The sequence below is a fragment of the Nyctereutes procyonoides genome, unplaced genomic scaffold (genome assembly GCF_905146905.1).
Source record: "Nyctereutes procyonoides isolate TBG_1078 unplaced genomic scaffold, NYPRO_anot_genome, whole genome shotgun sequence".
In the NCBI taxonomy this organism is placed as follows: Eukaryota; Metazoa; Chordata; class Mammalia; order Carnivora; family Canidae; genus Nyctereutes; species Nyctereutes procyonoides.
The window spans coordinates 15,483,775-15,509,604 of record NW_026575021.1 but is presented as its reverse complement, the minus strand read 5'-3'; the positions used below and the strand labels follow the sequence as shown (position 1 = coordinate 15,509,604).

At 44.3% G+C, this 25,830-nt stretch overlaps 1 protein-coding gene across 7 annotated transcripts in view; it reads right to left on the bottom strand.

Moving 5' to 3' along the window:
* Positions 1-25,830, bottom strand: part of ATP8A1 (ATPase phospholipid transporting 8A1) — a 223,531-nt gene that overhangs the window by 24,187 nt on the left and 173,514 nt on the right. For all 7 annotated transcript variants that reach the window (XM_055339524.1, XM_055339561.1, XM_055339517.1 and 4 more), the window contains 6 exons: positions 22,210-22,284; positions 21,937-22,059; positions 18,590-18,668; positions 13,101-13,162; positions 10,468-10,524; positions 9,796-9,903 (listed from right to left, as the gene is read on the bottom strand). In XM_055339524.1, the coding sequence (XP_055195499.1) occupies positions 9,796-9,903; positions 10,468-10,524; positions 13,101-13,162; positions 18,590-18,668; positions 21,937-22,059; positions 22,210-22,284 (504 nt within the window). The remainder of the gene's footprint in view (positions 1-9,795; positions 9,904-10,467; positions 10,525-13,100; positions 13,163-18,589; positions 18,669-21,936; positions 22,060-22,209; positions 22,285-25,830) is intronic.

The following is a 25,830-nucleotide window of genomic DNA, read 5'->3' as shown; positions in this document are numbered from 1 at the left end:
TCCAAGGCCCGGCCCGGCAGACACCGTGGTGTGGCACTGCCAGGGTCTCTAAGTTGTGCGAGCCTTTTCTAGAGGCTTGAGCCTTTCTGTCGAGATTAATTGTGGTTCCTAGCTCTGGGGTTGAATCTGGTGGTACCTAAGTCATCACCGGGTCAGCACTCTGTCGTGCATTCACACCACTTTGTACCTTTACTGGAGACAAATTTCAAGTCCATAGAAGCGTTGGCCTGAAGACACGAACTTCCACTGAAATCCTTCAGTGGCCACACATCTTGGGTCGTCTAGCTCCAAACCTCCCTCTGATAAAACCCAAAGATGGAGGAATGCACATGCCAAGGTCCACGTGGGGCTTATCACTGAGAAAGGCCTTTGATGTCTTATTTTAGCTGAAAAGAAATTTTTGCAAACCTTCAGTTATGTCATATTTATGTCAAAATTTAAAATGTCTTTCCTCCTTTACTAGTTTATTATTAGCATTTATTTGTCATGTCCTCTGACCCAAATCTTTATTGTACGGCTCTCAGATACCTTCTAGAATACTATGTATTTCACCAAGAAAAGCCATCCACCCAGGCTTAAAGGAATGACGTTAATGACATGAGAGTAGCTTTCTGTGACCTGGTCTTTGCTTAACTTTTCAGTTTTAGCTCCAACCATTTCCTGTGGCCGCGACCCCAAACTCCTCCTTTGCTTGGGGTGTTTTTTCCTTGGAAAGTCCTTCTCCTGCTTGCCTTCTCGGACAGGCTGGGAACAGCAGTAGCAAGAAACTATCCAAACTACAGCCTGGGGGTTGAGGGTCCCCTCCTCTGCGAGCCCCTCTGTGCCGTGGGCACAATACTTAGCACCTTCCATTGGAACTACCTGCTGATTGGTTGTTTGGTCCGTAAGACTCAACCTCAAGAGGACCCTCTTTTCTCACCTCATGATCCACTGACACCCAGTATAGGTCCTGACACATGGGCGTTCTGTAAATCTCAGTTGTGTGGAGCCAACTCGGGCTCTTACACAGGATGAATTATTACTTTCTCCATAAAAACAGAGCAGAACACCCAGAAAATAGGAAGGGTGTTTTGAATAAACTCCAGTATGCTTGCAATTATTCCCAGAAGCTCTTGATTATTCAGAGACAAAGAAAACTCTTGGCTTATTCCAAACAAACAAACAAAAATCTGAGAAAATAGAATTGTTCCAAATCATAGAAAAAACATGCAGATCAGATCCCAGCTCATAGAATTTATGTGATTTTTGCCCCCCACGGACATCTCTGGATGGTGGTGAGGGGCTGCAGTGGGAGCGATCACTCTGAGGGACTCCGAACCCATATCCAATCTAGCTGTATGATGCAAGGAGCAGCCTTTGCATCTCCACCCTCTGGCAAAGGGAGGAATGAGAAATGATTATGAAAGATGTTCAGAGGAAAGGGACAGAGAGTGAGTTAGTTGGGACCTGAATTGATAAGTTAACTTTTTTTAAAAAAAAGGAAGTAAAATTTCACTATAGACCAATATAGACCAAGAACTGAAGACGCAAAATCCTCTTTCTAAAAAAGAATCGAGACTGCCAGGATATGTATGGCTCTGAAACTCTATTTTCTGGGGATCTAGTTCCCAGAATAGTGAAAATAATTAAGAACAGAATTTATTTTGATTGTCCTTATTGTGCTATTTAAAAAAAACTGAAAAGTAGAAAAATGAGGGCAGAGTTAGTAACCAAATATTCTTTTTATTGTAAGAAATATAATTGAAAAATATCATGCTCCTGGATGAAGTTGTGGGAGACAGGGTCCATCACTCCAGGGCTCAAGCTCCTCACTTCCTCTGTCATTTCTGCAGTTCTTTAGAATTTCGTGATGGCTCTTTATTTTATCTCAAAAACTATCTCATAGAGCATCAATTCTTTGATCACTAGTAGTGCAATCTGTGACACTGACCTATAGATTTCAAATTCTAGAAGATCAATTCTAAAAATTTTAAATTTACTTTCCAGCCTTACTGAGCTATCACTGAGGTATAACATTAGGTAAGTTGAAGGTGTGCAACGTGTTGATTTGGTATGTTTATAAATTGCATAATGAGTACCGCCAGAGCATTAGTGAACACCTCCGGCCTGTCACATAGTTCCCATCTCTTTTAGGAGATTATTTAAAAAAAAAACTCAAAAAGTCAAAAAGCACTTAGCTGTAAGAAAGGCCTGTAAAAGCTGTTAAATGGCTTATTTTGAAAAATTACTAACTTTCATGGTAAAAACTCCTCATTGTTCCCCAATGCATCCCCTCTCCTCTTCTTAGTTGCAGACCTTGGGTTCTTGGCTGGATACTTTGTCCTCCAGCTCTGACTATATTCCCCTGGCTCTCCTGTGGCAGCTAGCTGTGGTCTAGCTTTTGGCCAAGGACACCTAAGTGGAAACGTGGTGGGCAAGGTCTAGGAAAGAGCGTGAAAGAGAAAGGGTTCATCTTTCTTCTTCCCCTTCTCGTTGGCTGGAATGTTGGTAAAACAGCCAGAGCAGAAGCAGCCACTTTGGGCTGACGAGGTTGGCAGGGCAGCCAAGAGCAGAAACCTGGTTTCTTGACGACTGCGTAGCTGCCACAGCTGCCTTGGACTGCATGGCCATCACCAAGCTTCTTTTACATTTAATCCACAATCACTTTTTCACTGAAGCATCAAAAAATATGCCACGAAAGAACTTGGTGCAGCTGGTACGTGGTAGGAAGCCGAAGTGAGAACACGTAACAAAGCGGCTCCTGACCACTCCCGGGGATCCCTTTACCTTACTCTAACCCAGAACGCCAAGACTTGTGTTCAGTGATAGGATTTATTGAAGCAGATCACACAGCGACATGTGGTTCCCTTCATGAGCCCTTCCGATGGAATCTCTCGCTTGTCCCTCAGAACCAAGTCGTGCTGGTCTTAGGGGTGGGGATGCTGAGCTCGTGAGGGCGCTGCACCCTCTGCCTGCCTCGCAGACTCCTCACAGCACCCTTGGGCGCCCTCTTGGCTCAGCATTCCTGCCCTGGGGCACACGTGCCTGCTGCTCTTTCAGTCCCGAAACGCTCTTCACACACGCATCATTCTGACTTTCAGCGTAATCTTTCCTTCTTCAACAAGACCTTCCTGGGGCGGCTGTTGTCCGTCTCCCATTTCCCACAGCACCCCGTTTTCTTCCTGCCACTTTGTGAAATTACCCTTAGTCGCCTGTGAACTGATTTAGCGAGGGTTCCTTCCCCCACTCCCTGGTCGCCCCAGCCCTCACGCTGGGGGATCCGGCCGCACCAACACGTGCTCACGGGATGGCTGACTGGTGAGAAGGGGCGGCACTCTGCCCTACAACAGCAGGTTCTGACCGGTCTCCTATGGTTTGCTCACCAGAGCCACGGCGCCCGACGTTCTGACATCAACGTGCCGTGGTGAGCAGGGAGGGCCTTACGGGCGGGAACGGGTCCCAGTCTATCCTGCGCCCTGCTGCCCGACAAGGAGCCTGGCCCGGGAAGACGTCGGGCCCATGGGCAGCAGGCCGCCCCGCAGAACCCCGACTTCCAAACGGCCCGCATTGCACTGCAGTGTCACAGCCACCTCTCCCCTCCCCTCCTACTCCTCCCACACAGGCGCAACGGGCTTGGAAGTGGCTATGCAGCTGGTTCCTTCTGCGCTGCGAGAACCCGGCCGGCCTCCCGGGCTGCGGGGCACGAGGCCTGCCGACCAGCGGCACGTCCTGCTGCAGGAGCTCCCCGCCGTTGGCTCCCTGAGGAACATCTGACCGAGTTCAGGGTAGTGGTTCCCTCTAGGCTACTTGGCTCCCCCAGTAACCTTGGACAAACCTCTGTCGCATCATGATACTGCCCCACCCCGTCGGCAAGGGCTGGACTTGTGGCCCATAAATTATTTCATGCTATCTAGGTGATTAAAGGCGGACAGATGAATACAGGCTATTTTAACCAGGAAATTCTTCATATGTAAAGTAATTTATTGTGTTGGTAAAGGGGGCAGTGGCGAGACTTGGGAAAATCATGTCACTAACGTAGTGTATTAATACCTTTCCTGCGGGGGTGACACCAAAGGGCTCAACAAAGATTTTTATTGTTTTTCAGAGAGACTTTGCAAACCTCAATCAAGAGATCTGAAATTCTGTAAAACACATGCTCGTTCCTTAACTTCAATTTCCTTCGGTAGTTTTATAGATCCCTTAGGCCAGGGAGAGCAGAACCAGATGGCGCTCGGGGAGACCTTACGGTGCGCGTCTGCAAAGCCACGACACATGGAAAAGTCTTGCTGATACTAAGCTTCTGGTATCACTCGTGATATGAGATGATCCTTGATGTACGCAGCTTGCTTTTTTTTTAGTCTTTAATCTGGTATACTAGTCATCCTGGCTAAAATATTTTCTTCTGGAAATTAAACAACAACAACACCCCCCAAGCCCCAGTAACATCATCTAGGCACGTCTGAAAAGCAGGCCAGCATATGTTTATATAACATAGCACTTCTCACCGGGGTCTCCCTTGCCCCATAAATTGTTGTCCTGGTGTGAAAAAAATACAAGTCAGGTCTGAAAAAAAAAAAAAAACAAAAAAAAGTCCTTCTCTTAAATCACAACCATATTTGTAAGAGGAAGCCGGCGACATATTTAAAGTCGCAGCCGAGCCTGTCACACTGTTTTTTTTCTTTTTCCCCTTCCTCGATGATTTCTTAGTGTCGCATGTTCTATCTCTGTATCATCCACTGCCCCGCCTCAGACCCCGATGGCCGCTTTTCCTTGGGACAGTTAAATATTTCAATAGTCCACGCTACCGGGACACTTGTCAATCACCGTCGTTGAATCGCCATCTGGGACAGAGACGGAGAACGGCTGTAACAGCAACAAAAGTGCGAAATGATTGGAGGGAAGGTTCCCACAAGGAAACACCCCGGCCACCTACGGGGGCCACCCCATCCGGCTGTAGCTGGAGACGCCAACGCCGAGGCGTTTGGACAACAGATTCCTGGGCATTCTCGAATGATGGTGGTGGCGTTCTCGATGTTTTTTTTGAATGAGAGGGGTATTATTTATACTAATATTGGTGTTAAGAAGAGGCAAGCAGCCAGGATATGGAGCGGGATGGAATTTCTTTATTTTTATTTTTATTTTTATTTTTATTTTTTGAGATGGAATTTCTATGCATGTGTTAGGGAGTCAGGCAGGTATTGCAAAAGGAGGACTGGAAACCCAGGTGCTTTGGAGAAGAGATGGGATCACGTCTGTGACCGGCTAACTTGGGGAAACTGGTTGGGGCCGTGGGTGTCGTGGGAACAGCTGCTAAATCGGGGAAATCAGTGGAATGCAGGGAAGAAGGCTGCGGGAAGGAAGAAATAAAAAAAATTTCCACCTGGGAGCAAAGAATAGCCAAGGGCCCAAAGGGAAGGTGTTTAGATCCCAATGCATTTGAGACAAAAACCTGGGATGAAGTCTCTGGGCCACCTGCCATTGCTCCGCTCGCCACAAAGGTTCGTCATACGGATTTCAATCAAACAAGGAATGCCTGGGAGCAAACAGTGCCCGGGGAGCAGCGTGTGTGAGCCATTGTCCCCCCACCGTGCTGCAAGGATTTTCCTTCTGTCTTCAGCGGGGGCTGCGGGGTGAACCGTCAGATCCAGACCCAAGTGTGAATGTGCGTCCAGCCGAACAGAGAGGAATGAGACCCGTACCTGCAAGCTGCCCGATTTGTGGGCGGTTTGCACCCTGAGGTCCCATTGACTAGAGCGAAGGAGTCTGCGCCTCGGCGACATTTACGATGTTCCATGGAGAGAACGGAGTGAAGGGAAGCCCACAGAGAAATCTCAATCGCAGGAGCTGGAAGGCGGCCGGGGAGACGCAGGTGAGCTCCTGCCTCAGGGTCACCAGGCCCGACCACACGGAAAGCGTCGCTGCAGGGAGTGTAGGATCCCGCGCTGCCGCCAGGCATCACTGCCTATTGGCTCTCTAGATGCTGGAAGACGTCCTAGGGGTGTGAAAACTGCCTCTGGGTCTTCTCTGCGTCTCGGTCTTCTCACCTGTACAGTGGTTACGACGAGTCTGCAGTGAGGACCCAGGGACCCGAGGCCCGGCTCATCCTGACAAAGTTCACAGACAACACCGGGCGGCCGCGTGCTTTCTTTCCCTCTTGCTCCTCCCGTCTGGCCCGCAGGCACAGCTTATCCGCTCTACCTCCAAAGGGCATTGGGAGTCTGGCCACGTCCATGGCTGCCGTCCTCCTGGGCCACGCACCACGATCTCCCGTCGGGCTCACGAGGTGGCCTCTCACATGGGCTATAACCCAATAGCCATGGTCCTACCACGAAAACCTAAGTCAGATGCCCATGCCCCTCCCTCAAGTCCCTCCAATGGCTCTCGACCTGACCAGAAGTGAGAGCCACAAGGCTGTGTGGGGAGCACGGCTGACAGCTGGGTTCTCCACCCCCTTTGCCTGCTGTATTTTCTTCTATATGCTCATCTCCATTTCACTTCGTTATTTTGTCTTTTTCCACCAGAAAAGTAGGCTGAAAAACCTGACGTTTTGTCTGTTTTATGCACCAACGAATCCCCAGTGTCTAGAACCATGCCTGACGCATTAAAGAATCTCAACAAACGGTTGGTGAATCAACTACATGAATATCTCTGCACTACCCTGTAGGCCCTTATTAAGCTCTCAGGCAACCAAAACATGCACACATATTTAATTAATTGCTCTGTCTTAGGAGGGATTGCTGCCCCATTAATATAGGAAAGGACTGGAGTCCTAGGGCACATGCAGCGTTGGCATCAGACACTGAGACCCAGCAGTGGCTTTCCCAGGAAGTCAGTACACACCACGCCACACATCCTGTGGGGTAGCCCTAAACCCCGGGAACTGCCCAGGCCATGCTGCATTATGTGGGTCCCGTAAAGCATGTCCAGCTGAGGAGGGCTAATATTTACACTTATCCCGATCTTATTTATAATAACATATGACTACATGTAACACTCAGTAATATATGTGATCTATGACAGCATTTTGCTAGGAAAGTTAAGAGCTGAATAAGCAAGTGTTATTCAAGATGGTTGGCCAACTACGTACATGCACATACATGCAAACACTGGCACATAAATGCATTTCTCATATATTTGCTTGTTTGTATGTATGCACGTGTGATGTGGCTATATCTTTTTTAAAAAAAAACTTTATTTTTTGAGAGAGAGAGAGAGAAAGAGAGAAAGGAGGGGGAGGGAGAGGAACAAGCAGATTTGCACCAAGTGTGGTGTGGACGTGGGGCTTGACCCTGAGGTGATGACCTGAGCTGAAACCAAGAGTCGGCCGCTCAACCCACTGAGCCACCTGGGCGCCCTTGTATCTGGCTCTACTCTCTTTAAAAAAAATTTTTAAAGATTTTTTAAAAAAATCATTTATGATAGACATAGAGAGAGAGAGAGAGAGAGAGAGAGAGAGAGAGAGAGACAGGCAGAGGGAGAGGCAGGCTCCATGCCGGGAGCCTGACACGGGACTCGATCCCGGGGCTCCAGGACTGTGCCCTGGGCCAAAGGCAGGTGTGAAACCACTGAGCCACCCAGGGATCCCCTCTGGCTCTACTCTTGATTGAAATATAGAATTTTAAGCTTCGAAATACGTAAAACCTAAGGGTGGTTGCCTCTTTCTGAAATTAACTGGATTAGAGAACTAGTGACTCTACATACAATAAAAAAGTTCAGAAATCGAGTTCCGCTACACAGATTTCTTGGCATTTCGTACCCAAAGCCCAGGAAACAGTAAATGTAGACGACCACCTATCCTCCCTGAGGATCTGAGTGGCATTTTGGTTACATGCTATTTTGGGAGTTGTGGGGCTCATTTGCATGCACGCCCACACACACCCACGCACACACCGAAATGCTTAGTGAGCATAAGTACTATATAAATTTAAAGCATTTTCTCTGAATAAATTCAACAGACTCACATTTCGCACAAGCTAGTCAAGCCCACAGGTAAATTAATCCACTCATCGTATTTTCAGTGGAGCACCAGCTATTTAAACATTATATTCGAGGAATCAGTAGCCATAAAATAACAAGAAAAAGAGCCACTGTTAGTGCTTCCCACCGAACACGAAGTGAACAGAAACGTGATGGAGTACTGACAGTCAATTCACTTTGAATTAGACACAGCATCACCGCAAGTCTCGGGAGATGATACGAAGTTTTGTGTCTGAGAAATACCAGGAATTCTACAGGCAAGGGGAGGATTATATTTGGTTGGCAAGAAGCCAACCCAGCTTGACACTTGTTCTAGAAGTAGGTGGTCAAAAACTCAGCTCTTGTCATCAAAGCTGTTGGCTCCAGTTGCTTACACTACCTGACTCTCAGCACCTCTGGTGTTCCCCATCTTGAAGGTAAAACATCAAGAAATGAGATGGAAAAGTCAGGTCTAGTGAAAATGATCTCAAATTGAAATCAGCCTCAGGGAAAAGCAGGTCTGATGAGACAGCGCACGTCAAATAAAAACAAAGAACAGAACCGACTTGCCAAGTGGCATCTTCAGACGGGAATGGTTTTTGATTTTACTTCTTCAGGGAAAAGGGGCTCAAGCCAAGGTAAGGAGGAGATGCACTCAGAGCTTCCTCTCTGCTTTCCTCAAAATACATGCTGTGAATTTTCTAGAGTTTGCAGTACATGTTTTATCTTTTTTTTTTTTTATTTTTTTTTAGTACATGTTTTAAAAAGAGGCCTTCACTCTGGGTGGAAGGAAGTGCTTGCTCCTTGATACGTCTGGTTTCACCGTAATAGTATATAATGCCTCTCTCTAATAAATTCGACCACAAAATTTTTTTTCGAATGTGTCTGCATTCTGCTAATTTATAAAAAGCAGGATGCTGTCAGATAAAATTTCATGAAAATGATCTATAAACCAGACTGTCAAAAGTGAAAGGTACTCAGGCAGTACTTAGAGGCAACAAATCCATGGAAACCACGGGAAAGCTTTCCTGTGGCTGCAGGACAACAATGTACTGTAACGAAGCTCACGTTTCCTTGACTTGCAAGTTACTGTGAGGTCACAGGAAATCCTGAAATGTTTTCCACATTTTCTTTTATACATTTTATGTCAAATTTCCTGCAATTGAAATCATAAACCCTCCTACTGCTGGAATCTCTTCTGAAGGGAAGGAGATCTTGTGACACTCCCCCCATGAACACCTAATAACTCAGTTCCTACCAGCGTAACAAGAAACCGAGAGACAGGGTTGAAAATGGACTGTGATAAGGCCGGAACGTCAGATGCCCCGATTCATTCGAAACGAAAAGGAAGCCAGTATCATTACAATGACTCTCCAGGTGCACTTAATCCAGCGAGAGTAGACTTTTCTTTAGAAGAAGAGACAACAGAAGAAACGGTGGGACTGTCCCAACGACATAAGTCCACCATTCCCCAAATCTCTTCTCCAAAATGTATTTTGTAAAAAAAAAAAAAAAAAAAAAAAGTATTTTGTGCATTTACAGCCAACTTTTTTTTTTTTTTTTTTTTGGCCAACTTTTGAAATGGCATCTTCTACGTGGAGATTCTTAATGCGACTCAAGCTCCTGACGACCACATTTTATCGATCTAGCTGTGCTCATAAAAGGATGAGTCAGATTTAAGTAAAATGCTCGAGTTTAAAACATTCTCCCAAGATTCATCCCGCGCAACTATGGAATTTAAAAACAGCGTTTAAATGGTCAAATACTACATTAATATAAATCCAGGCCGAACAATCAAGGCTCATTAATGAACAGCAAGTTTTAAGATTTGTTGGGTCGTGAGCTCCTAGGACACGTTACCTCTCCTGACATATCGGGGGCCATCGGAACGGCGGGCCACAGGGAGGAGTAGATGCCGAAAAACACCACCCAGAGCGCGATGCTGCCCCAAATCGCTATGTGGCTGAACTGCGAAGGAAGGGAACACGGGTCACAAGACGTGTGTCACAAGGCTGTGTACAGACGCGCCGACGACGCTGTTGCACCTGCCCTTAGTAATCTTATCACTACGTCCATAAGGTATGATCTGTGGGAATTTCCAGTAACAACGCGTACGCGTTCCAACCGGACCTTTCATCAGCGCCAACGCTCCTGTCCCCCCGGTGGCGGGACGTCTGCGGTTTGACGGGCATTCCTTGTCTGCTCCCTTTGGGGGCTCCCTCCTCGGACTCTCCTCTCCTACCTGCTACCATCTTCAACCTCTTTTATGTTTGCTCTGCGTGCTCTCCCCGGGGAAGTCACAATAAAACCTTAAAGGCGCTGAAAATCTTGTGGTCAATAAACTTGAGTTTTTTTTTTTTTTTTTTTTGACTCGCTGTTTCCGAACTAGACAAACTAGAGTCCCCAGCCCTCCCCACCTCCAGCCAAGACCCCTCACAAGGGACAGCCTGGGGGAACAGGGCCACATAAGTTAGAATGAAGAGCCATCGTGTCAACGTGTCATGGCCCGGTGGTGGTCAGGGATGCTCTTACCCACGTCCAGTACGACGTCTCCAATCCAGCTTTCAAACACACAGTTATCACCACAAACTAAAACAGAAGGGAAAACTTTATTTTACTTGATACGTGTGAGAGTTTAAATGTTAAAAGTGAGGTGTGTAAAGACCAGGTGTTCACTGTGCTATGGGACTGGTAGGTTCTGCACAGCTTGCCGTGTGTGTCCACCGAGCAAAGGAACAGGGGAATGAGCTGGGGGCTGCCCGGGATGGCCGTGACCTGTCAGGTGGGCCCACTAGCAGCATCCCACCACCACCGTCACCCCAGCCCTCCTCCCTGCACGCCCTCGCAGTCCATCCACGGGGCTTACGCCCACCTGCTTCTTGCACAATTCGTGAACCGTGAGTGTATGTCTGCAGTAACTTGGATTTTTAAGCTTGCTTTCATTTTATTTTATATCAAGGCCCCCCAGGTGGCTCAGTGGTTGAGCATCTCCCTTCATCTCCCAGGGTCCTGGGATCGAGTTCTGCATCGGGCTCCCCGCATTGAGCCTGCTTCTCCCTCTGCTCCTCTCTCTGTGTCTCTCATGAATAAATAAATAAAATCTTAAAAAAAAATTCATTTCGTATCATCTGGAATGCTAAAGTCCCTACTTTCCAAATTTTAGAGATAAATTCTAAAGATAATGTAACTGGTCGTTTAGAAACCTAATACACACTTTCTCTGTAACTTTACTTACATACGACCCCACGGCTCAGGATATAAAAGCCTGTTACATTCTCCATGACGTACACACCCGTTCCCATCACGGACTCTGCTGCTAATTCCCAAGTAAGGGAACTAGTTTAACTAAACTAGTTTTTAATGCTTAAAAATGTAAGCACCCCTGTGCTTTCCTTTTTTTAAATTTTTATTTATTTATTATTTATTATTATTATTATTATTTTTTACCCCTGTGTTTTCCATAGGGTGGCACAAAGGTTAGCTGGGCTGGCCCTGGAGTCAGACTGTTTGTGCTCAAGCCTCCACCATTTATTGGGTGTTTTGGTTAAGGAACAAGGCAAGTTACCCAACCTCCGTGTCTCAGCTCCTTCATCTGTAACCTGGTACCTACTGCACAGGGGAGGGAGTCTAAACCCCAGTGCTTAGCACTGCACTGTTATCTATTATCTATTCATAGGTAAAAATGAAATTTTAAATATTGTCAGTAGTCAAGGGAACTCTGGACACTTTGAGCAGTTTGGGACGGTGGAAGCGTGATGCGGGCCTCGCACCACTGATCAATACATGCCTGCCTACCTAGTTCTACTTCTGGGTTTGCACAGCATTAGGGGCTTCTCCACGGGGTCAGAGTGAGGCTCGGGTGAAGCATTTGGGCTTTCTCAGCAAGACATCTAAAGCCAATGTAGGATTAATATCTGTAGAAATAAAACTATTAAAAATCTAAGTACTCGTTAACAAGCTATATAAAAAGTTTAAAACTAAGAGATATATTTTGACATTGAATTAAACAGTAACACCCCCCTGAGACCTGAGTATCTTAATGTGTCCTTAAGGAACATTCCTGCTATATACTCAGATTAATTTCTTTTTTAAAAAATTTTATTTATTTATTCATGAGAGACAGAGAGAGAGGCAGAGACACGGGCAAAGGGAGAAGCAGGCTCCCTGCAGGGAGCCCGACGTGGGACTCAGGGTCATGCCCTGAGCCGAAGGCAGATGCTCCACCGCTGAGCCCCCCAGACATCCCTACTTGGACTAATTTCTAAACTTAGCCTAACTTACTTATTTCCATTGATGTCAACGGAAAGGACATCCCGGGAAAATAACTTGATCTCTCTGTTATTTAATGGCCTTACTGTCCTATCATTCAGTAGTTTTAACACTTGATATTTAAACATCACATTCTAGTTTTCTTGCCAACTGAGTCAGTCACATTGATATCTGCTTAGTATTTGGAGCAGCACCCCGCCCTCATTCGGGAAGGAATTAGAGAAAGGAATGTGGCCTGAGAATTCAGAGTTGAAGGTTATAGTAAACGTACCAGACACCCAACTACTGACCTCGGCCTTTAGCATTCAAGTAGTGCTTTTGACTTCTAAGGGAAAAGTGGTTTTCAGACATTTTTTGGCCCTTTATGGCAGGCATGGGCTTGCACTCATGTGTGTGTCCTCCACAAGTGTTTGGATAGTGACTTAACACAGTGGGTTCCGTGGCTTGTATGGATGAAATGTCCCCAAAGAGTGATTTCTCTCCCATTTTAGTTATCAAGAGACCCTAGAATCATGACTGGCTAACCGCCCAAGAACAGTATGATAATATCTGCCATAAATTCAGGAAAGCAAAAAGAAAAAAAAATTAACAAGGGCAGTAAAATAAAAATGAAGAAAAAGAGACAAGGAAGAGAAAAATGGGAATTGGGGGAGGGCGCTGAGAGTAAAGAGGGAATACTGAAAATAACAGCAACGAAAGTCCTATCAAGTCAGTGAGCCTAAATGACACATTAAAAACCTCACATAAAATAAGCTCCTAATAGTCAAAACATCTTATATTATTTTTAAACGGAAGTGCAAGCAACCCTACGTTCAGAAATGCCCACAGTTAAATTTGTAAATACAGTGAAAGGATTTGATTTTTATATACAAACTAGGCAAGTGCTCTGTACTTACAGTGTAAACAAAGTTTCCCAACAGCAGATAATCAGAGGTTTTCCCATTTCCAAATACATTTCCTGTATGACAAGAAGAGAGGCTTATTAGAAATGAAAATCAAAAAAAAAAAAAAAGAAATGAAAATCAAAGCAGTCCTTTCAGAATCCTTTCAAAGACAAATCAATTTATAATTGTTGAACAAAAGAAGGGAACCAAGGATTACACCCTAAACTAGGCTAATTAAAAAAAAAAAGTTATGAGAAGTCTCACAAAGTTGCTATAAATGTGGATCAAAATGAAAAGCAATTTTCTAATAGCCAACAATGGAGGAGGAAACCTGACTTGTTAACAATTCTCAGGATCCATGAGGTGGGGGAAAGAAAAAAAAATCAAACTAATTGTTCAAGGAAAGACCAATTCTATGGGCACTGAGACAGGAGAAGTCATCCTGAACCCTCACTAGAGACCTTTGTTAGCAACACAGGTGAGAGTTTTAGGGAACCTTCTAACTTCCTCTCAATGAAGTTGTTGGCATCAGACCAGATGGGATTCATGAATGCACATCACAGAAGACTGAGGAGCACCAATATGGTGCTAGGCACATGGCTCTTGGAAGGTTTGGCTAATTTGGGGGGAATATTTTAAAGTATTTTGTTACCCAGCAATGACTAACAAATGTGGCTCTAGATGAAGGGAGTGGTGGCCAACAAACACCACGGTTACTGATTAAAAAAAATAAAAACTGAATAACTGAATAATTGGCACCCATTGGCACCATGGGAAAAATTAAGACCTGTGGTACAATACCAGTACAATATTTTACTTATGCAAATATTCAACAATATTTATTAAAAAATCTCGTATGTAAGGACAAAACCTGGGAGAATAAAGTATGGGACGAGATAGGCAGCGTGGCCCCGGTGTGAAGACAAGTTGTAGCTGGGTGAGTCTGGGAAACACAGACCAGGCTCGGCATCTGTGACTAGCTGTGCCATGTTGGTTTACATAATCAATCTCCAAGGGGACTGAGCTTCTTCACTTAAAAGAAGGAGTGGAACTACCTACCCCCAGTGGGGTTTTGCTATTACAATGAGGTCCTGTATGTAAGGCTCCAAGCACAGAGCCAACGCTGGGTGCATGTGGCCCGTGCTCCATGCTGTGACCCTACTCTCTCTGGAGTTTTTGGTGAGAAGTAGTCAGGAAGGGCTGCCTCATAACAGCCCAGCCGCCTAGAGACCCCTCGTCTTCGTGGGGGTATTCCATGATTAAGGATATAGGATTTGGTGTGCTAGGCCTCATCTAATATATTGTTAATTATTAATTATTAAATTAATTATTAATTAATATATAATATTTCAAATAAATAAATAACTTATTTATTTGAAAGAGAAAGAGAGAGCAGGGATGGGGGGAGTGGCAGATGGGGAGGGAGAGGAAGGGGAAAGAATCTCAAGTGGACTCAGCCCAGAACCCAATGCGGGACTTGATCCCACCGCCCCCTGGAGATCAGGACCCGAGCTGAAACCAAGAGCTGGTTGCTCAACCAGCTGAGCCACCCACGTACTCCCCGAAGTGTTGGTCTTAAGAGCACAGTATTTACAAACTCGTACCTGCAATTAATCTGCAAATTTCCATGCAACCAAATTAACATACTCAGCAATCTACAGAATAACTGAAAATATCTTACAATCATGTCCAGACTTGCGTGCGTTTACGCAGGTCCTTTAACCCATGTACACAAGTTATCAAGAATAATATTTGGGTCCGCGTAAGCTGCTTTCTGGTCATGACTGGTTCATCATGAAGGACCCAAAGATTCATTTTAAGATCATGCTGAGAAAAAAAATCTAAAGGCCTATTGTGGGATTTGTCAGATTCAGCATTTGGATGATTCAGGTACATGATTCATTCTCACACTTTCTGGTCTCTAGGCTCCTTTACACTTAAAAATTCTTGAGGATCCCAAAAAGCTTTTGTTCATGTGGTTTATATCTACCAATGTTTATTTACCAAGTTAGAAATTAAAGCAGAATATTCAAAAAAATGTACCGATTTATCTAAAGATAATAGCAATAAACCCAATACACATAACATGAACAGATTTTACTTTTCTCCCCCCAAAAAAGGTGAGAAAACTGGCATTGTTTTATATTTTTACAATCTCTTTAATGCCTTGCTTACGAGAAGGCAGCTGGATTCTCAGAGTCAGGTTGAAATACGGGGGAAATCCTACTTCCCAGAGAAAGTTGTAAGGGAGGAGTGTGCTAATCGTCTTTTCTCATGAGTGTGGATATTCTTTGATACTACATCAAAACTCAGCAAGCAATTTCCTAAAGGTCAGGGTGTGGAAGCTGAAACTTGATCAGTGAGCCCTCAGTACTCTATTACATCACAATCAATGGCTCCACCGGACACCCCGATGGATCTTAAAATTCCTGCAGGATTCCGTGACCTCATGAAAGTAGCTGGTTCGGCTCACAAAAATAAATTTTTATTTTTATTTTATTTATATTTATTTTATTTTTATTAAAAAATAAAAACAATGACTGGCTAATACTGCAAAAACTATGAAACTATGACCTTGGGTTCCCTAAAAAGGTCATTGTGGGTATTTATAAACGGGTCTATAGGGCATACTTTGAGAACCACTGGAGTGTGTATCCAGATGCATCTGTAGCTGCCCTTTATATACTTCCATTTCTTGCGTACCTCATCCTTTCAAAAACCTAAAAAAAACCCCCAAAGCCTCTCCTTATTTGAAAATCAAAAACAAGGCAAAGAAACAACAAACCCCTCAACATTAGAATGTTGAGACGTAATTTACGCCACGTGCCATTGACGTGTTAAGAAGAGACAGCAAGTGTGCTGGGCCTCGGCGAGGTGTGGGTCCTACAGGCGGCACCCTTTCTGAACTGCCGGGGCCGAACGAATGCAAAGAGGGCCCCAGGATCTGCTCTCCAGGAGCTGGAATTACTCCGGGGGGGTCTGTCCTTTCAAACCCTGTTCAGGCGTTTCACATGCTATTTGGCTTGAGATAACCTTTGAGGTTACATTTCTCCTTTCTCTAAGTTAGAACAGCAAGAGACAGACGTGCTGAGTCTCTCATACCCGTATGGGTTCTGCAATTCAAAAATAAACTTCACCTAGAGAATTTGGCTACGGTCCTGTATCATACCCTCGATTTCAATAGAGTGGAAATAATCTAAATGTCCATCAACAGACAAATGGATACACAAAACGTGGTAAATCTATACAATGGAGTATCATTCAGCTATAAGGAGTGAAGTAATGATCCGGCCGTGATATGGATGAATCAAGGCCACATATGACAGGATTCCGTTCTTATGAAATGTCCGAAATAGGCAAATTCAAGGACAACAATCAGTGGTTGCCAGGGGCTCAGGGCAGAGAGTGTGGGGAGTAACTGATAATGGGTGTGGGTTTTTTTTTTTTTACTGGGGTGACGGAAATGTTCTGGCCTTGGATAGTGAGTTTTTTTTTAACAAAGATTTTATTTATTTATTCATGAGAGACAGAGAGAGAGAGAGGCAGAGACACAGGCAGAGGGAGAAGCAGGCTCCATGCAGGGAGCCCGATGTGGGACTCGATCCCGGGTCTCCAGGATCACGCCCTGGGCCGAAGGCAGGTGCTCAACCGCTGAGCCACCCAGGGATCCCCTGGATAGTGAATTTGTACAATTCTCTGAATATACTAAAAAAACACTGAACTGTATAATTTAAAAGGGGCAATTTTATGGCATGTGAGTTATTATCTCAAAAAAAAAAAAAAATCCACTGTGGTTCTCCCGGCCTACTGGAGCCAAGAGGCTATATTTTAATTGGATTCTCTTACCATCATTTCCATGGCTTAGAAAGTGAGAACCATTCAGGGCACCAGCAGAGAAATTAATGACGAGACGAGACCCTGGGGTCAGGACCCGCAGCCCGCGCCCCGCCTGCAGCGCCCACCCCGCCAGGCGTGGCTCCACCGGCCAGCCGCGCACCCTTCCCTGCACTGCATGCACTCCCTGCTCTTCTGAAGTCTCATTCTTTCTTTTTTTTTTTGTTTTTTTAAGATTTATGTTTTGAGAGAGAGCAGAATGAGAGTGAGCTTAAGGCGGGGGGGGGGGGCAGAGCGGCGGGGCTCGATGCAGGCCCCAGGGTCACCGTCTGGGATGGAGGCGCCTGACAGAGCCACACAAGCGCCCCTGCAAGTGGGATTCGAACCCAGGACATGGAGGGGCCCCGGTGGCTCAATGCATCAGGTATCTGCCTCCATCTCCGTCTGTGACCCCGGGGCCGTGATTGAGCCCCACGGCCGGGCCCCAGCCCCGCTCCGCGGGTGAGTCTGCTTCTCCGCGGTCCATGTCCCGGCTCACTCGCTCTCCTGAAATACACCAATAACACCTTGGAAGGAAAAAAGGAGAGGAGGGAGGGGAGGGTCTGCATGGGGGAGGGACAGCCTGTGGGGGGGATGATCTGCTTGGGGGTGGAATGGTTTGCGGGGTGGGGGGGTAGGGATAGTCTGCGAGGGGGGGAGGGGGATGGCCTGCGGGGGGGATGGTCTGTGGGGGGAGATGACCCTGTCTGGGAGGGGACCCTGTGCAGGGAGGGGACGGCCTGCGGAGGGGGGAACAGCCTGCAGGGGGGGGGGCGGCTTGCGGGAGGGTCCGCGTTTCCCTCGAGGCTCCTCAGAGGTCTGTGGGTTTCTGGAGACAGGCACCTGGTGGACCTACCATGTGCGGGGGCCCCCTGGCAGGTGGGACAGGACCGTGGTGGGGGAGTTGTCCCCAATTCCCCGGTGCAGGGCGGGCTGGGGCCAAGCAGGTGCAGCAGGGTGGGGGCCCGGGCAGAGCAGGTATGGGGCGGGGGCCTGGGGCCCGAGCAGGTGCGGGGTGGGAGCCGGAGCAGGTGTGGAGCAGGGGCGCCGTGGGCAGCTCTGTGCTGAGCGGCCACCTGAGCACCTGTCTGGGCGTCGGGATGCACCGGCTCGCCCGTCTCACAACGGACAGAGTAACGTCACCCCTCAGAACAAGCAAAGCGGATGCTGCTGCTCCGGGGAGAGCATGAAACCCTTAAAGTCTCATTGCAAACCCGGGCTCACGGAGGCGGGTGGACACTGGCATTCCTCATCAGCTTGGGGATGAAGAGCCGGGGCAGGCCTCACAGGTGTAAAGAATGGGCTACATAAAACATTAGCACTATTATGTTCAAACTACGCATCAACAGAGGAAGGAGGAAAAAAAAAAAGAGCCCTAAAATTTAACTCTCTGCAAGTTTGGAAAACATGAGAAGTCGAGAGGAAGGCTTTGCATCCATTAAATCACTTTGCTCCCAAAGGAATAATAAAAATCTTTAAAGTGTGTACAGCTTTTGGATGCATGCATTTTAGGGCAAGGAAAACAGCCTAGAGTGAAACTGCTATAATTTTTAACATATATTGACAATGAGTTATTTTTCTGAAAACGCAGAAAGTCATCTCTTAGCATTCATATCCTTTCTACTCACCATACTGAAGGGCTTTCAGTGGAAACCAAAACAGAATAACTGAGTGGAAGAGGCCATTTAAACAATGAACCCAGAAAACCTGAGGGAAAACAAAAATCCATGAGAACCACTTGCGATAAACTAGCTCCGTGAACTCTGACCTTTCTTTTTATCTGCGAGCTGGATTCACAAAACGTGTTTCTGTCGGGCCAGGGCTGTGAATTAATAGAACTGACACTTTCTGCCTCTTAGACCTTCATGGGTCATTTATTTATTTTTATGTTTCTCAAAATGTTTTTTCAGCTTCACCGAAATTTTTTCCTGCTTTTGAAAAAAAACCAAGTACGAACAGTTTAAATTTCTGCCCGACCAAGAAAATAACACGTAACGGGAACGTGTAGCTCCCGTTAGGTGAGCTAACGTTAGGTGGGGTCGTTTTCAGAATTCTCGGAGAAGAGCCTTCGGGAAGACACAGCGATGGGGGAGGTCCCTACTTTCCCCTTCCCACGTGCAGCAGGAGTGCCAACCTCCCGAAGGTGGTAAAGCATCCCCCCCTCCCTCCCCCCTCCCTCTCTCCCACCTTCCTCTGCACAAACTAAGAATAACGGGGTGGCGGGGTGGCGCGTAGGCCATATAATCCCTAAAGGCATCGTCGGGGTGACTGGATTCCTGCGAGGCTTCCAGGATTTCTGAGACTCGCCGGCATCAAGCCTCCAACAATCAGAACACCATCTAATCGTTACTACTCTTCTACACTGCATTTTAGGAGCAAAGGGAGCAGGCACCGCGGGTACTTTCTTTGTAGCCGGGATGGGAAAGATTAAGTCATAGAAAAACTGTTTAGAATTCTCATGGCCCTTTGAAGAGTCGCAGTTTTGCCATTGAAAAGGGCTGCTTGCGAGCAAAACTCACGCTAAATAAAAATCGGCATGTATTAATAGTTTTAAGCTGTTCAAACAACAGAAATTAAGTTGCCTGCCTCCCCAAATTTTCCACTGTGATCTCAATCCGCCCCGTTAGCTCACCCAGCCACCCTGGACGGTATGATCCAATTTACGCTCCAATACATTACACATTTGAACTTGTGTTACTCATTAACCTTTGTCTCTTCTCCTCACTATGTCATTACCGCAAGTTTTTATTTGACAGAAAGCACAGGTGGGTGCAAGAAAAATTAGTTCTACTTTTCCATTTTCCTGACCGATACTTATTGTCACATGCTAATCCTTTAACCCCTGTCATGACCTCGGGACCTCCGACCCTTTTTACCATAACAAACGTAATCATCGTCATTCAGGGCAACAATGCTTCTACGCTGGGGACCCACAGCAACTGCTGTGTGTACAACTATGCATTTTGTAGCCATTTGTCCCTGAATTTTAAAACACTTAGAAGGGGTTTAATCAAAGATTTTTCACCGAAACCACTAGAACATCCACGTACACTATTAAGAAATGGTTGGCAGCTTGTGTATAAGTGTTGAAAGGGAAGAGAAATTAGTTGCATGATCTATTGGGTTGATCTAATGACTTTTCGAAATGCACGGGCTCTGCGGATAATGAAATACTCTGTAAACAACAAAAGGACAGCAAAGGACACAAGGAATGATGCTTCCACGTGAAAACTACGGACTGCCTTTTCCTTGGCCACCAGCCGTCTCAGTGGCCATGTGCGAAGGGTCTGAAACGATGGGACTTTCCAGGAATGGCTCTGGATAATCCTGTGAGGATCGATTTCTGTTTATAAGCAAGAGTTCCCCCGGCCAAGTTTGCGGCTGGGAAGCTAACACGGTGGGGGAGCCTGAGCCCTGGTAGACCGTACTTGTGGCTGAGGCTGATACAAGCCTCTCACCAGGTCGGTGAGAATTACGGCTAGTACCCCAGTAGGCCTGGCACTTTCTCAGCTCTCAAATCTCTCTCTCCAGGAAAACAAGAGTTCACCGTCCATTGTATCTGTCTTGTGACTTGAAAATAGCCACCAGAGATCATTAAAAAAAAAACAAAACAAAACATTACAGCAAGGTGGTCCAATTTAATACAAACTGGACATAAATAAATCTTGAAAAAAATCTAAAAATAAAATGTTAAAAAAATAAAAGCATAGATACCGCATATTATAACTTACTAATCGTTTTAGGAGAGCATGGTCTAAGATAATTCTCAGCTTTTTAAATTTTTTCCCCTGTTTTTCTAAATCAACCAAGCTCAGTTATTTAAAAAAATGGCAACGAGTTGTGTGTGCATGCCTGGACACGCATGCACGAGGTCTCCGAGGACGAACAACACCCTGGCTATCCACCGGGCACCGGCGCTTACAGCTTAGAGGAGCTGGAGCATCCGTTTGCTTTATTCTCTCGGTATGCTGAGGATGAACATCAATGAGGGCTCAGCAAATTAATAAACATTAAAAATATCCTACATTAACCTTCCTAAATGGGAAGAACTGGTTACATCTAAGTATTAGTAACAGGCTAACAAACATGCACTGTATTGGATGGGAAAAGTCCTGAGAAGGTGTATTATTGTATTTGTTGCTTTTATTATTGTTTCAAAGTGGCATCGCCTTGACTGTTACGAGACTAAGCACTTTTTTTTTTCCTGAACTGAAACCTGAATTACTAACAAATACCAGTGGAAAGACTTTACAATACAAACTTCGAGGAAAATAAACTATGCAAAAACAAACAAACAAAAAAAAGCAAAAAAAAAAAAAAAAAAAAAAGAAGAAGAAAAAGAAAAAAAAAGAGATTTTTGTGGTTGGTTGACAAATAACTGTCACGGACCCCAAGGGATCACAAATCACAAACAGTCCATGACGTGTTTTGTAGGATATAAATTCAGACTGTGATTTCAGATAAAATGTCAGATATTTTATCTTGTATTTAAAATTTTATGGCTTGGAATTACTGAGTATTATGACCTAATGAGTTATTGACCAGAGACTATAATGCAAGCTAATACTCTAATGGGGTCAAGGTGACTTGATGGAACAGAAAACCACCACTTTGCACGAGGAAGGACAGACCCTGCTGGTCCTGGAGGACCCGTGCGAGGAGTGAGCCTTTCCCCAGGACACTGCAGACACAGAACGGCGAGGGCCTGAGGACACTCGTGTCTGTCTTTCAGACCCGATTAACTGCCGTCTGGCAAACTCTAGTGAACTGTGGTTATGTGTTAATTTTATAAGAAAACAAACCAATAGAAACGCTTCTGAGTCCGCATCCGAACCTGCGGCAAACACGACTTGTCACGGTCGGAACCCTGGCGTTTGTGTCCTTAGCTCCGGGAGGCCAGATGCCCCGTGTAATCACAGCAGTTGAGCGAGTCCCACTGCCCACCCCAAACACGTGCGGGGCCGTTGTGTCCTACCTTGGTGTTGAAGTCCAGGGCGTTCTGGGAGGTTTTGTACAATTCAGGATACTTCAACATGTTCTCTTTTCTGCAGGATCTCTCAAATATTCCGAGAGTTAAGGGAGGCATTGCTGTAAACATCTAAAGGGCACACACTGGTCATTACTTCAAGGAGCCTAGTGCAAGGTGAACTTTAACCTCAAAGTATTTAATATCATATATTAAATTATTATAAAATTTAATATTAAATAATATTTAATAATCAGGAAAAATCAAACGTCTTAAACTTACCACGTTATAAAGACCTATACACCATCTCTCAAAGAGGATCTGTCCAGAAAAGCCATTCACAAAGGCAAACCAGATCTAGGAAGAAAACAACCCCAAAGCCCCCAAATTAGAACATAAAAAACATAAGTGCATCCTTTACAATCCAAAAACTCAGCCGTTGCATAACAGCAGTGTTAACATATGATTTTCACAACTTTCTTAAAAATGGCATTTCTTTGTTTTGCTTTCTAGCCTGAAGGGGTGCTTTCAGAAGGTATTTGTTATTTAAGTCAGAATTAGTTGCAGTTGTCGAGTCAAAAAAAGAGTCATATTAACAGGCATCGTACATTTAAAGAAAATTAAATAAACCTTATTTTCTAAAAGGCACTTCGGGGAATATATTTTATGTCACTAAACTTTTAGAGCTTTAGCTCCTTATTAAAATATGTACCTCTTGCTAATTAAAGAGATAACTATGTCCTGGAGATTAAAGAGATAAATTGTTTTGGTTACACAAAAAAACATGTTTCTGTAGAAAATGAAATGACTTTCCTATAACAATATAATCATAATTATTCCATGCTGGCTGCATTCAGATAGCTCATGTATATACACTCCCAGATTTACCCTACTGGAGACCTGTCGTATATAGTGTCAGGTCCTGCTCCTTTCCCTCTTAACAGTACATAACTTTTCTTAAGTTGTTACATATCCTTTAAAATGAGATTAATAGATGTACATCCCCTACAGTGGGACTATAACCATTTCGGGATATTTAGTTTGCTTCCAGTTTTTGCCATTCTACTGAATTCTGAGCCAAATATTCTTCTTCAAAAATCCTGTACATCTTTATTTTCTAAGGATGGATTTTTTTTTTTGTAAGTAAAAGCTACATTAAGGTATGACTGACATACAAAAGACTGCACAGTCAGGGTATACAGTTTGGTAAGCTTGGGCATATGTGTACGGTCATGGAACTGTCATCGTAATGAAGGTGATACACATATCCGTCACCTCTAAAACTTTCCTTGGATCCCTCCTTTTTTTTTTTAAAGGATAAATTCTTAGAAGTAGAATTAATGGGTAAAAGTTTATTGACTTTTTAATATTTCTTGATAAGTCTAGCCATTGGAATGTGAAATTTGAATTTATATAGTAAAAAAAACCCTTGATATCTTGAGTTTATGCTTTCATTAAGCATAAATCTTCAAGTAATAAGGCGTAATGTTCTCATATATTTTGTAATTCTCTTAAAAACAAAAGCCTTTGCTTTGGATACAAAATGAAAGACGCTATCTTAAAAAACAAAAACAAAAACAAAAGCACCCATCTCTAACATGCTTAAGACAAATGGAAAATTAAAGTGACTGTTAGTCAAAAACACATATATATTCTTCTAAGAAAGCAGACCTAAAATGTGATTAAAAATAAAAAAAAAAAAATCAAGCTGGTCTGGAAGAGTAAAAAGTCTGGCCTGGCAACGAGATTACATAAACGCACACTCACAAAACCAGAGCATAACGACGACACAAAACCTGTTGGAGGAAAGCAGTCTTGACATGCCAGTCAAGTGAATTTCTGAATCAGAGTCGCAGGGACTCTGCTACACTTCACGTTTCATTTAACCTCATTATGGAAGCATGAATTGCTACAAATTCACCATTTATCAATATGTACCCAGGCTGGCCTCCCTATGAACAGCTTCTGTACCCACATTGATCTTTTTCCTTTTTATAGTGGGAAGGAATGATTGAGCATATATAAAAACGAATGTCTGCTTCATGAGATGGAAAGGAACACAAAGGAGCGATAGCACATGAAAAATAAGTCCAAATTGTGTCAGGGTTGTAACACGCATTACCAACAACAATAACAACAGCATAGGAATCGGAGTCAAATCTGAAATTCTTGTGTGCTTTGCTACATCTGTTTATTGAAAAAAAAAAGAAATTGAACATTTGCCCTAGACTAGGAGCCGGGTCATTCACTCGTACGTGCTTTAAAAGAACTTAGTATGTTTATGCGAAGTTAACTTTATTCTTCGGGTGGTGCTGCTGACTTTACACCTTTTTTTTTTTTTTTTTTAAGGGTAAGTAGACACAAGGTGACAAAACAGGCTTTAATTCTCTGTATAGTGTTTTCACATTTGGCCTTTTTTCAGATGTGGATTATGTCAATACTTATTTGTGATACTCTGGGTGACGGTAATGTTTTCCCCGGAGGGGACTGTGATTTACTGCAGCAATACACGCTGAGAAGCTCTTTGAGATATCTTAGGGTATGATGGAAATACAGGGAATTTTTAAACACAGAGTTTTAAATTATGGCCTCACTAGTCTATGAAGATGTTATCCAATCATTGTTGGCCTGAAAAAAAGATGCGTACCAAACTTACCCAATGGACATGACCTGGCTCAAAAGGCTACAGTCATAAATGTATCTGCACTCATCAGTGCTATATACAATCAGAAAATTACGTTAAATTTGTGTGTGAGTAAACATTTGTGAACGCGAATGGTCTCCTAGCTTTGTACGTGACATTCGGTGCTGATTCAAACGCCACCATGAGCTTGAAATTTAAGAACCTCACTAAAAAAACAAAAAAACAAAAAAACAAAAAAACAAAAAAAACAAAAAACCTCGCTCAAATCAAGTAATATTTACAGAAAGCTTAACATTCAAAATTGTTTGCAAATAAGTGAACATGTCTGCAAAGTTCATTTAAAAAAATGCCCACTTTAACTGCTTTATGGAAGACATGTAGAAATTTTTAAGTGGAAAGCTATCAACACATTTTTACCTTTTTACTTCCCCTATTGAGAGGTAGGTGAGTATGTTTTTACAAATTACCTTCCTGCAATACAAAATTCCTATTCTAATTTCTTCTTTAAAAAAGGAGACATGACTAGAAGATGAACAGAATCCTTCGATATAGTACCCTACACCTTTACAGAAATATTTTGGCGTTCAAATTTACATATTTCAAAGGAGAAAGAGAAGGTCTTTGATAGTGAAGAAGTCTACCAAACGGCTGACTTCAAGCCCGTCTGATTTGTATTTAAAAGATATATTAGAGAAAAAAAAAAGATATATTAGAGACACATCCCATACTAAGTAAAACAGCACCTCGATGACTATTAACACATAAAAGCCCCTCCGCTGACTCAGTCGGAAGCATGGATACAAAAAGAAAACACCAGTCTTTCTGGGGAGGTGTGGAGATTATTTAAAATTCATAAGAAATCCATATCCCAGCACAGCGTGCTGGCAAAGTATCACCTCACTGACTTTAATCAAGGCTTCTGCAACTTAGAAACACTTACATTGTTTTGGGATCTTACCAGAAAACCTGGATGCGATCAATCATTTGAAAGAAAAGGTCCTATTTTGCTAGAAGGGAGTCAGATATTTTAGAGAGAGAAAGAGAGAGAAAGCGAGGGAGAAATCCCTCTAGAAAGAGCCAGTAATTTCAATGAACACCTAGGGCTGCTGCGGGGCGGCCACCTCGCGTCCGCGTCTTACGCTGCCACCTGCCAAATCTGTATTTATGTGTTTGGCTGTAACTGATGGCAACGGAGGAGCTGGACAGGGACCTTCCTGGCAAGGCAGCCACGGGAAAACCCCTGGCCGCAGATAATCTAT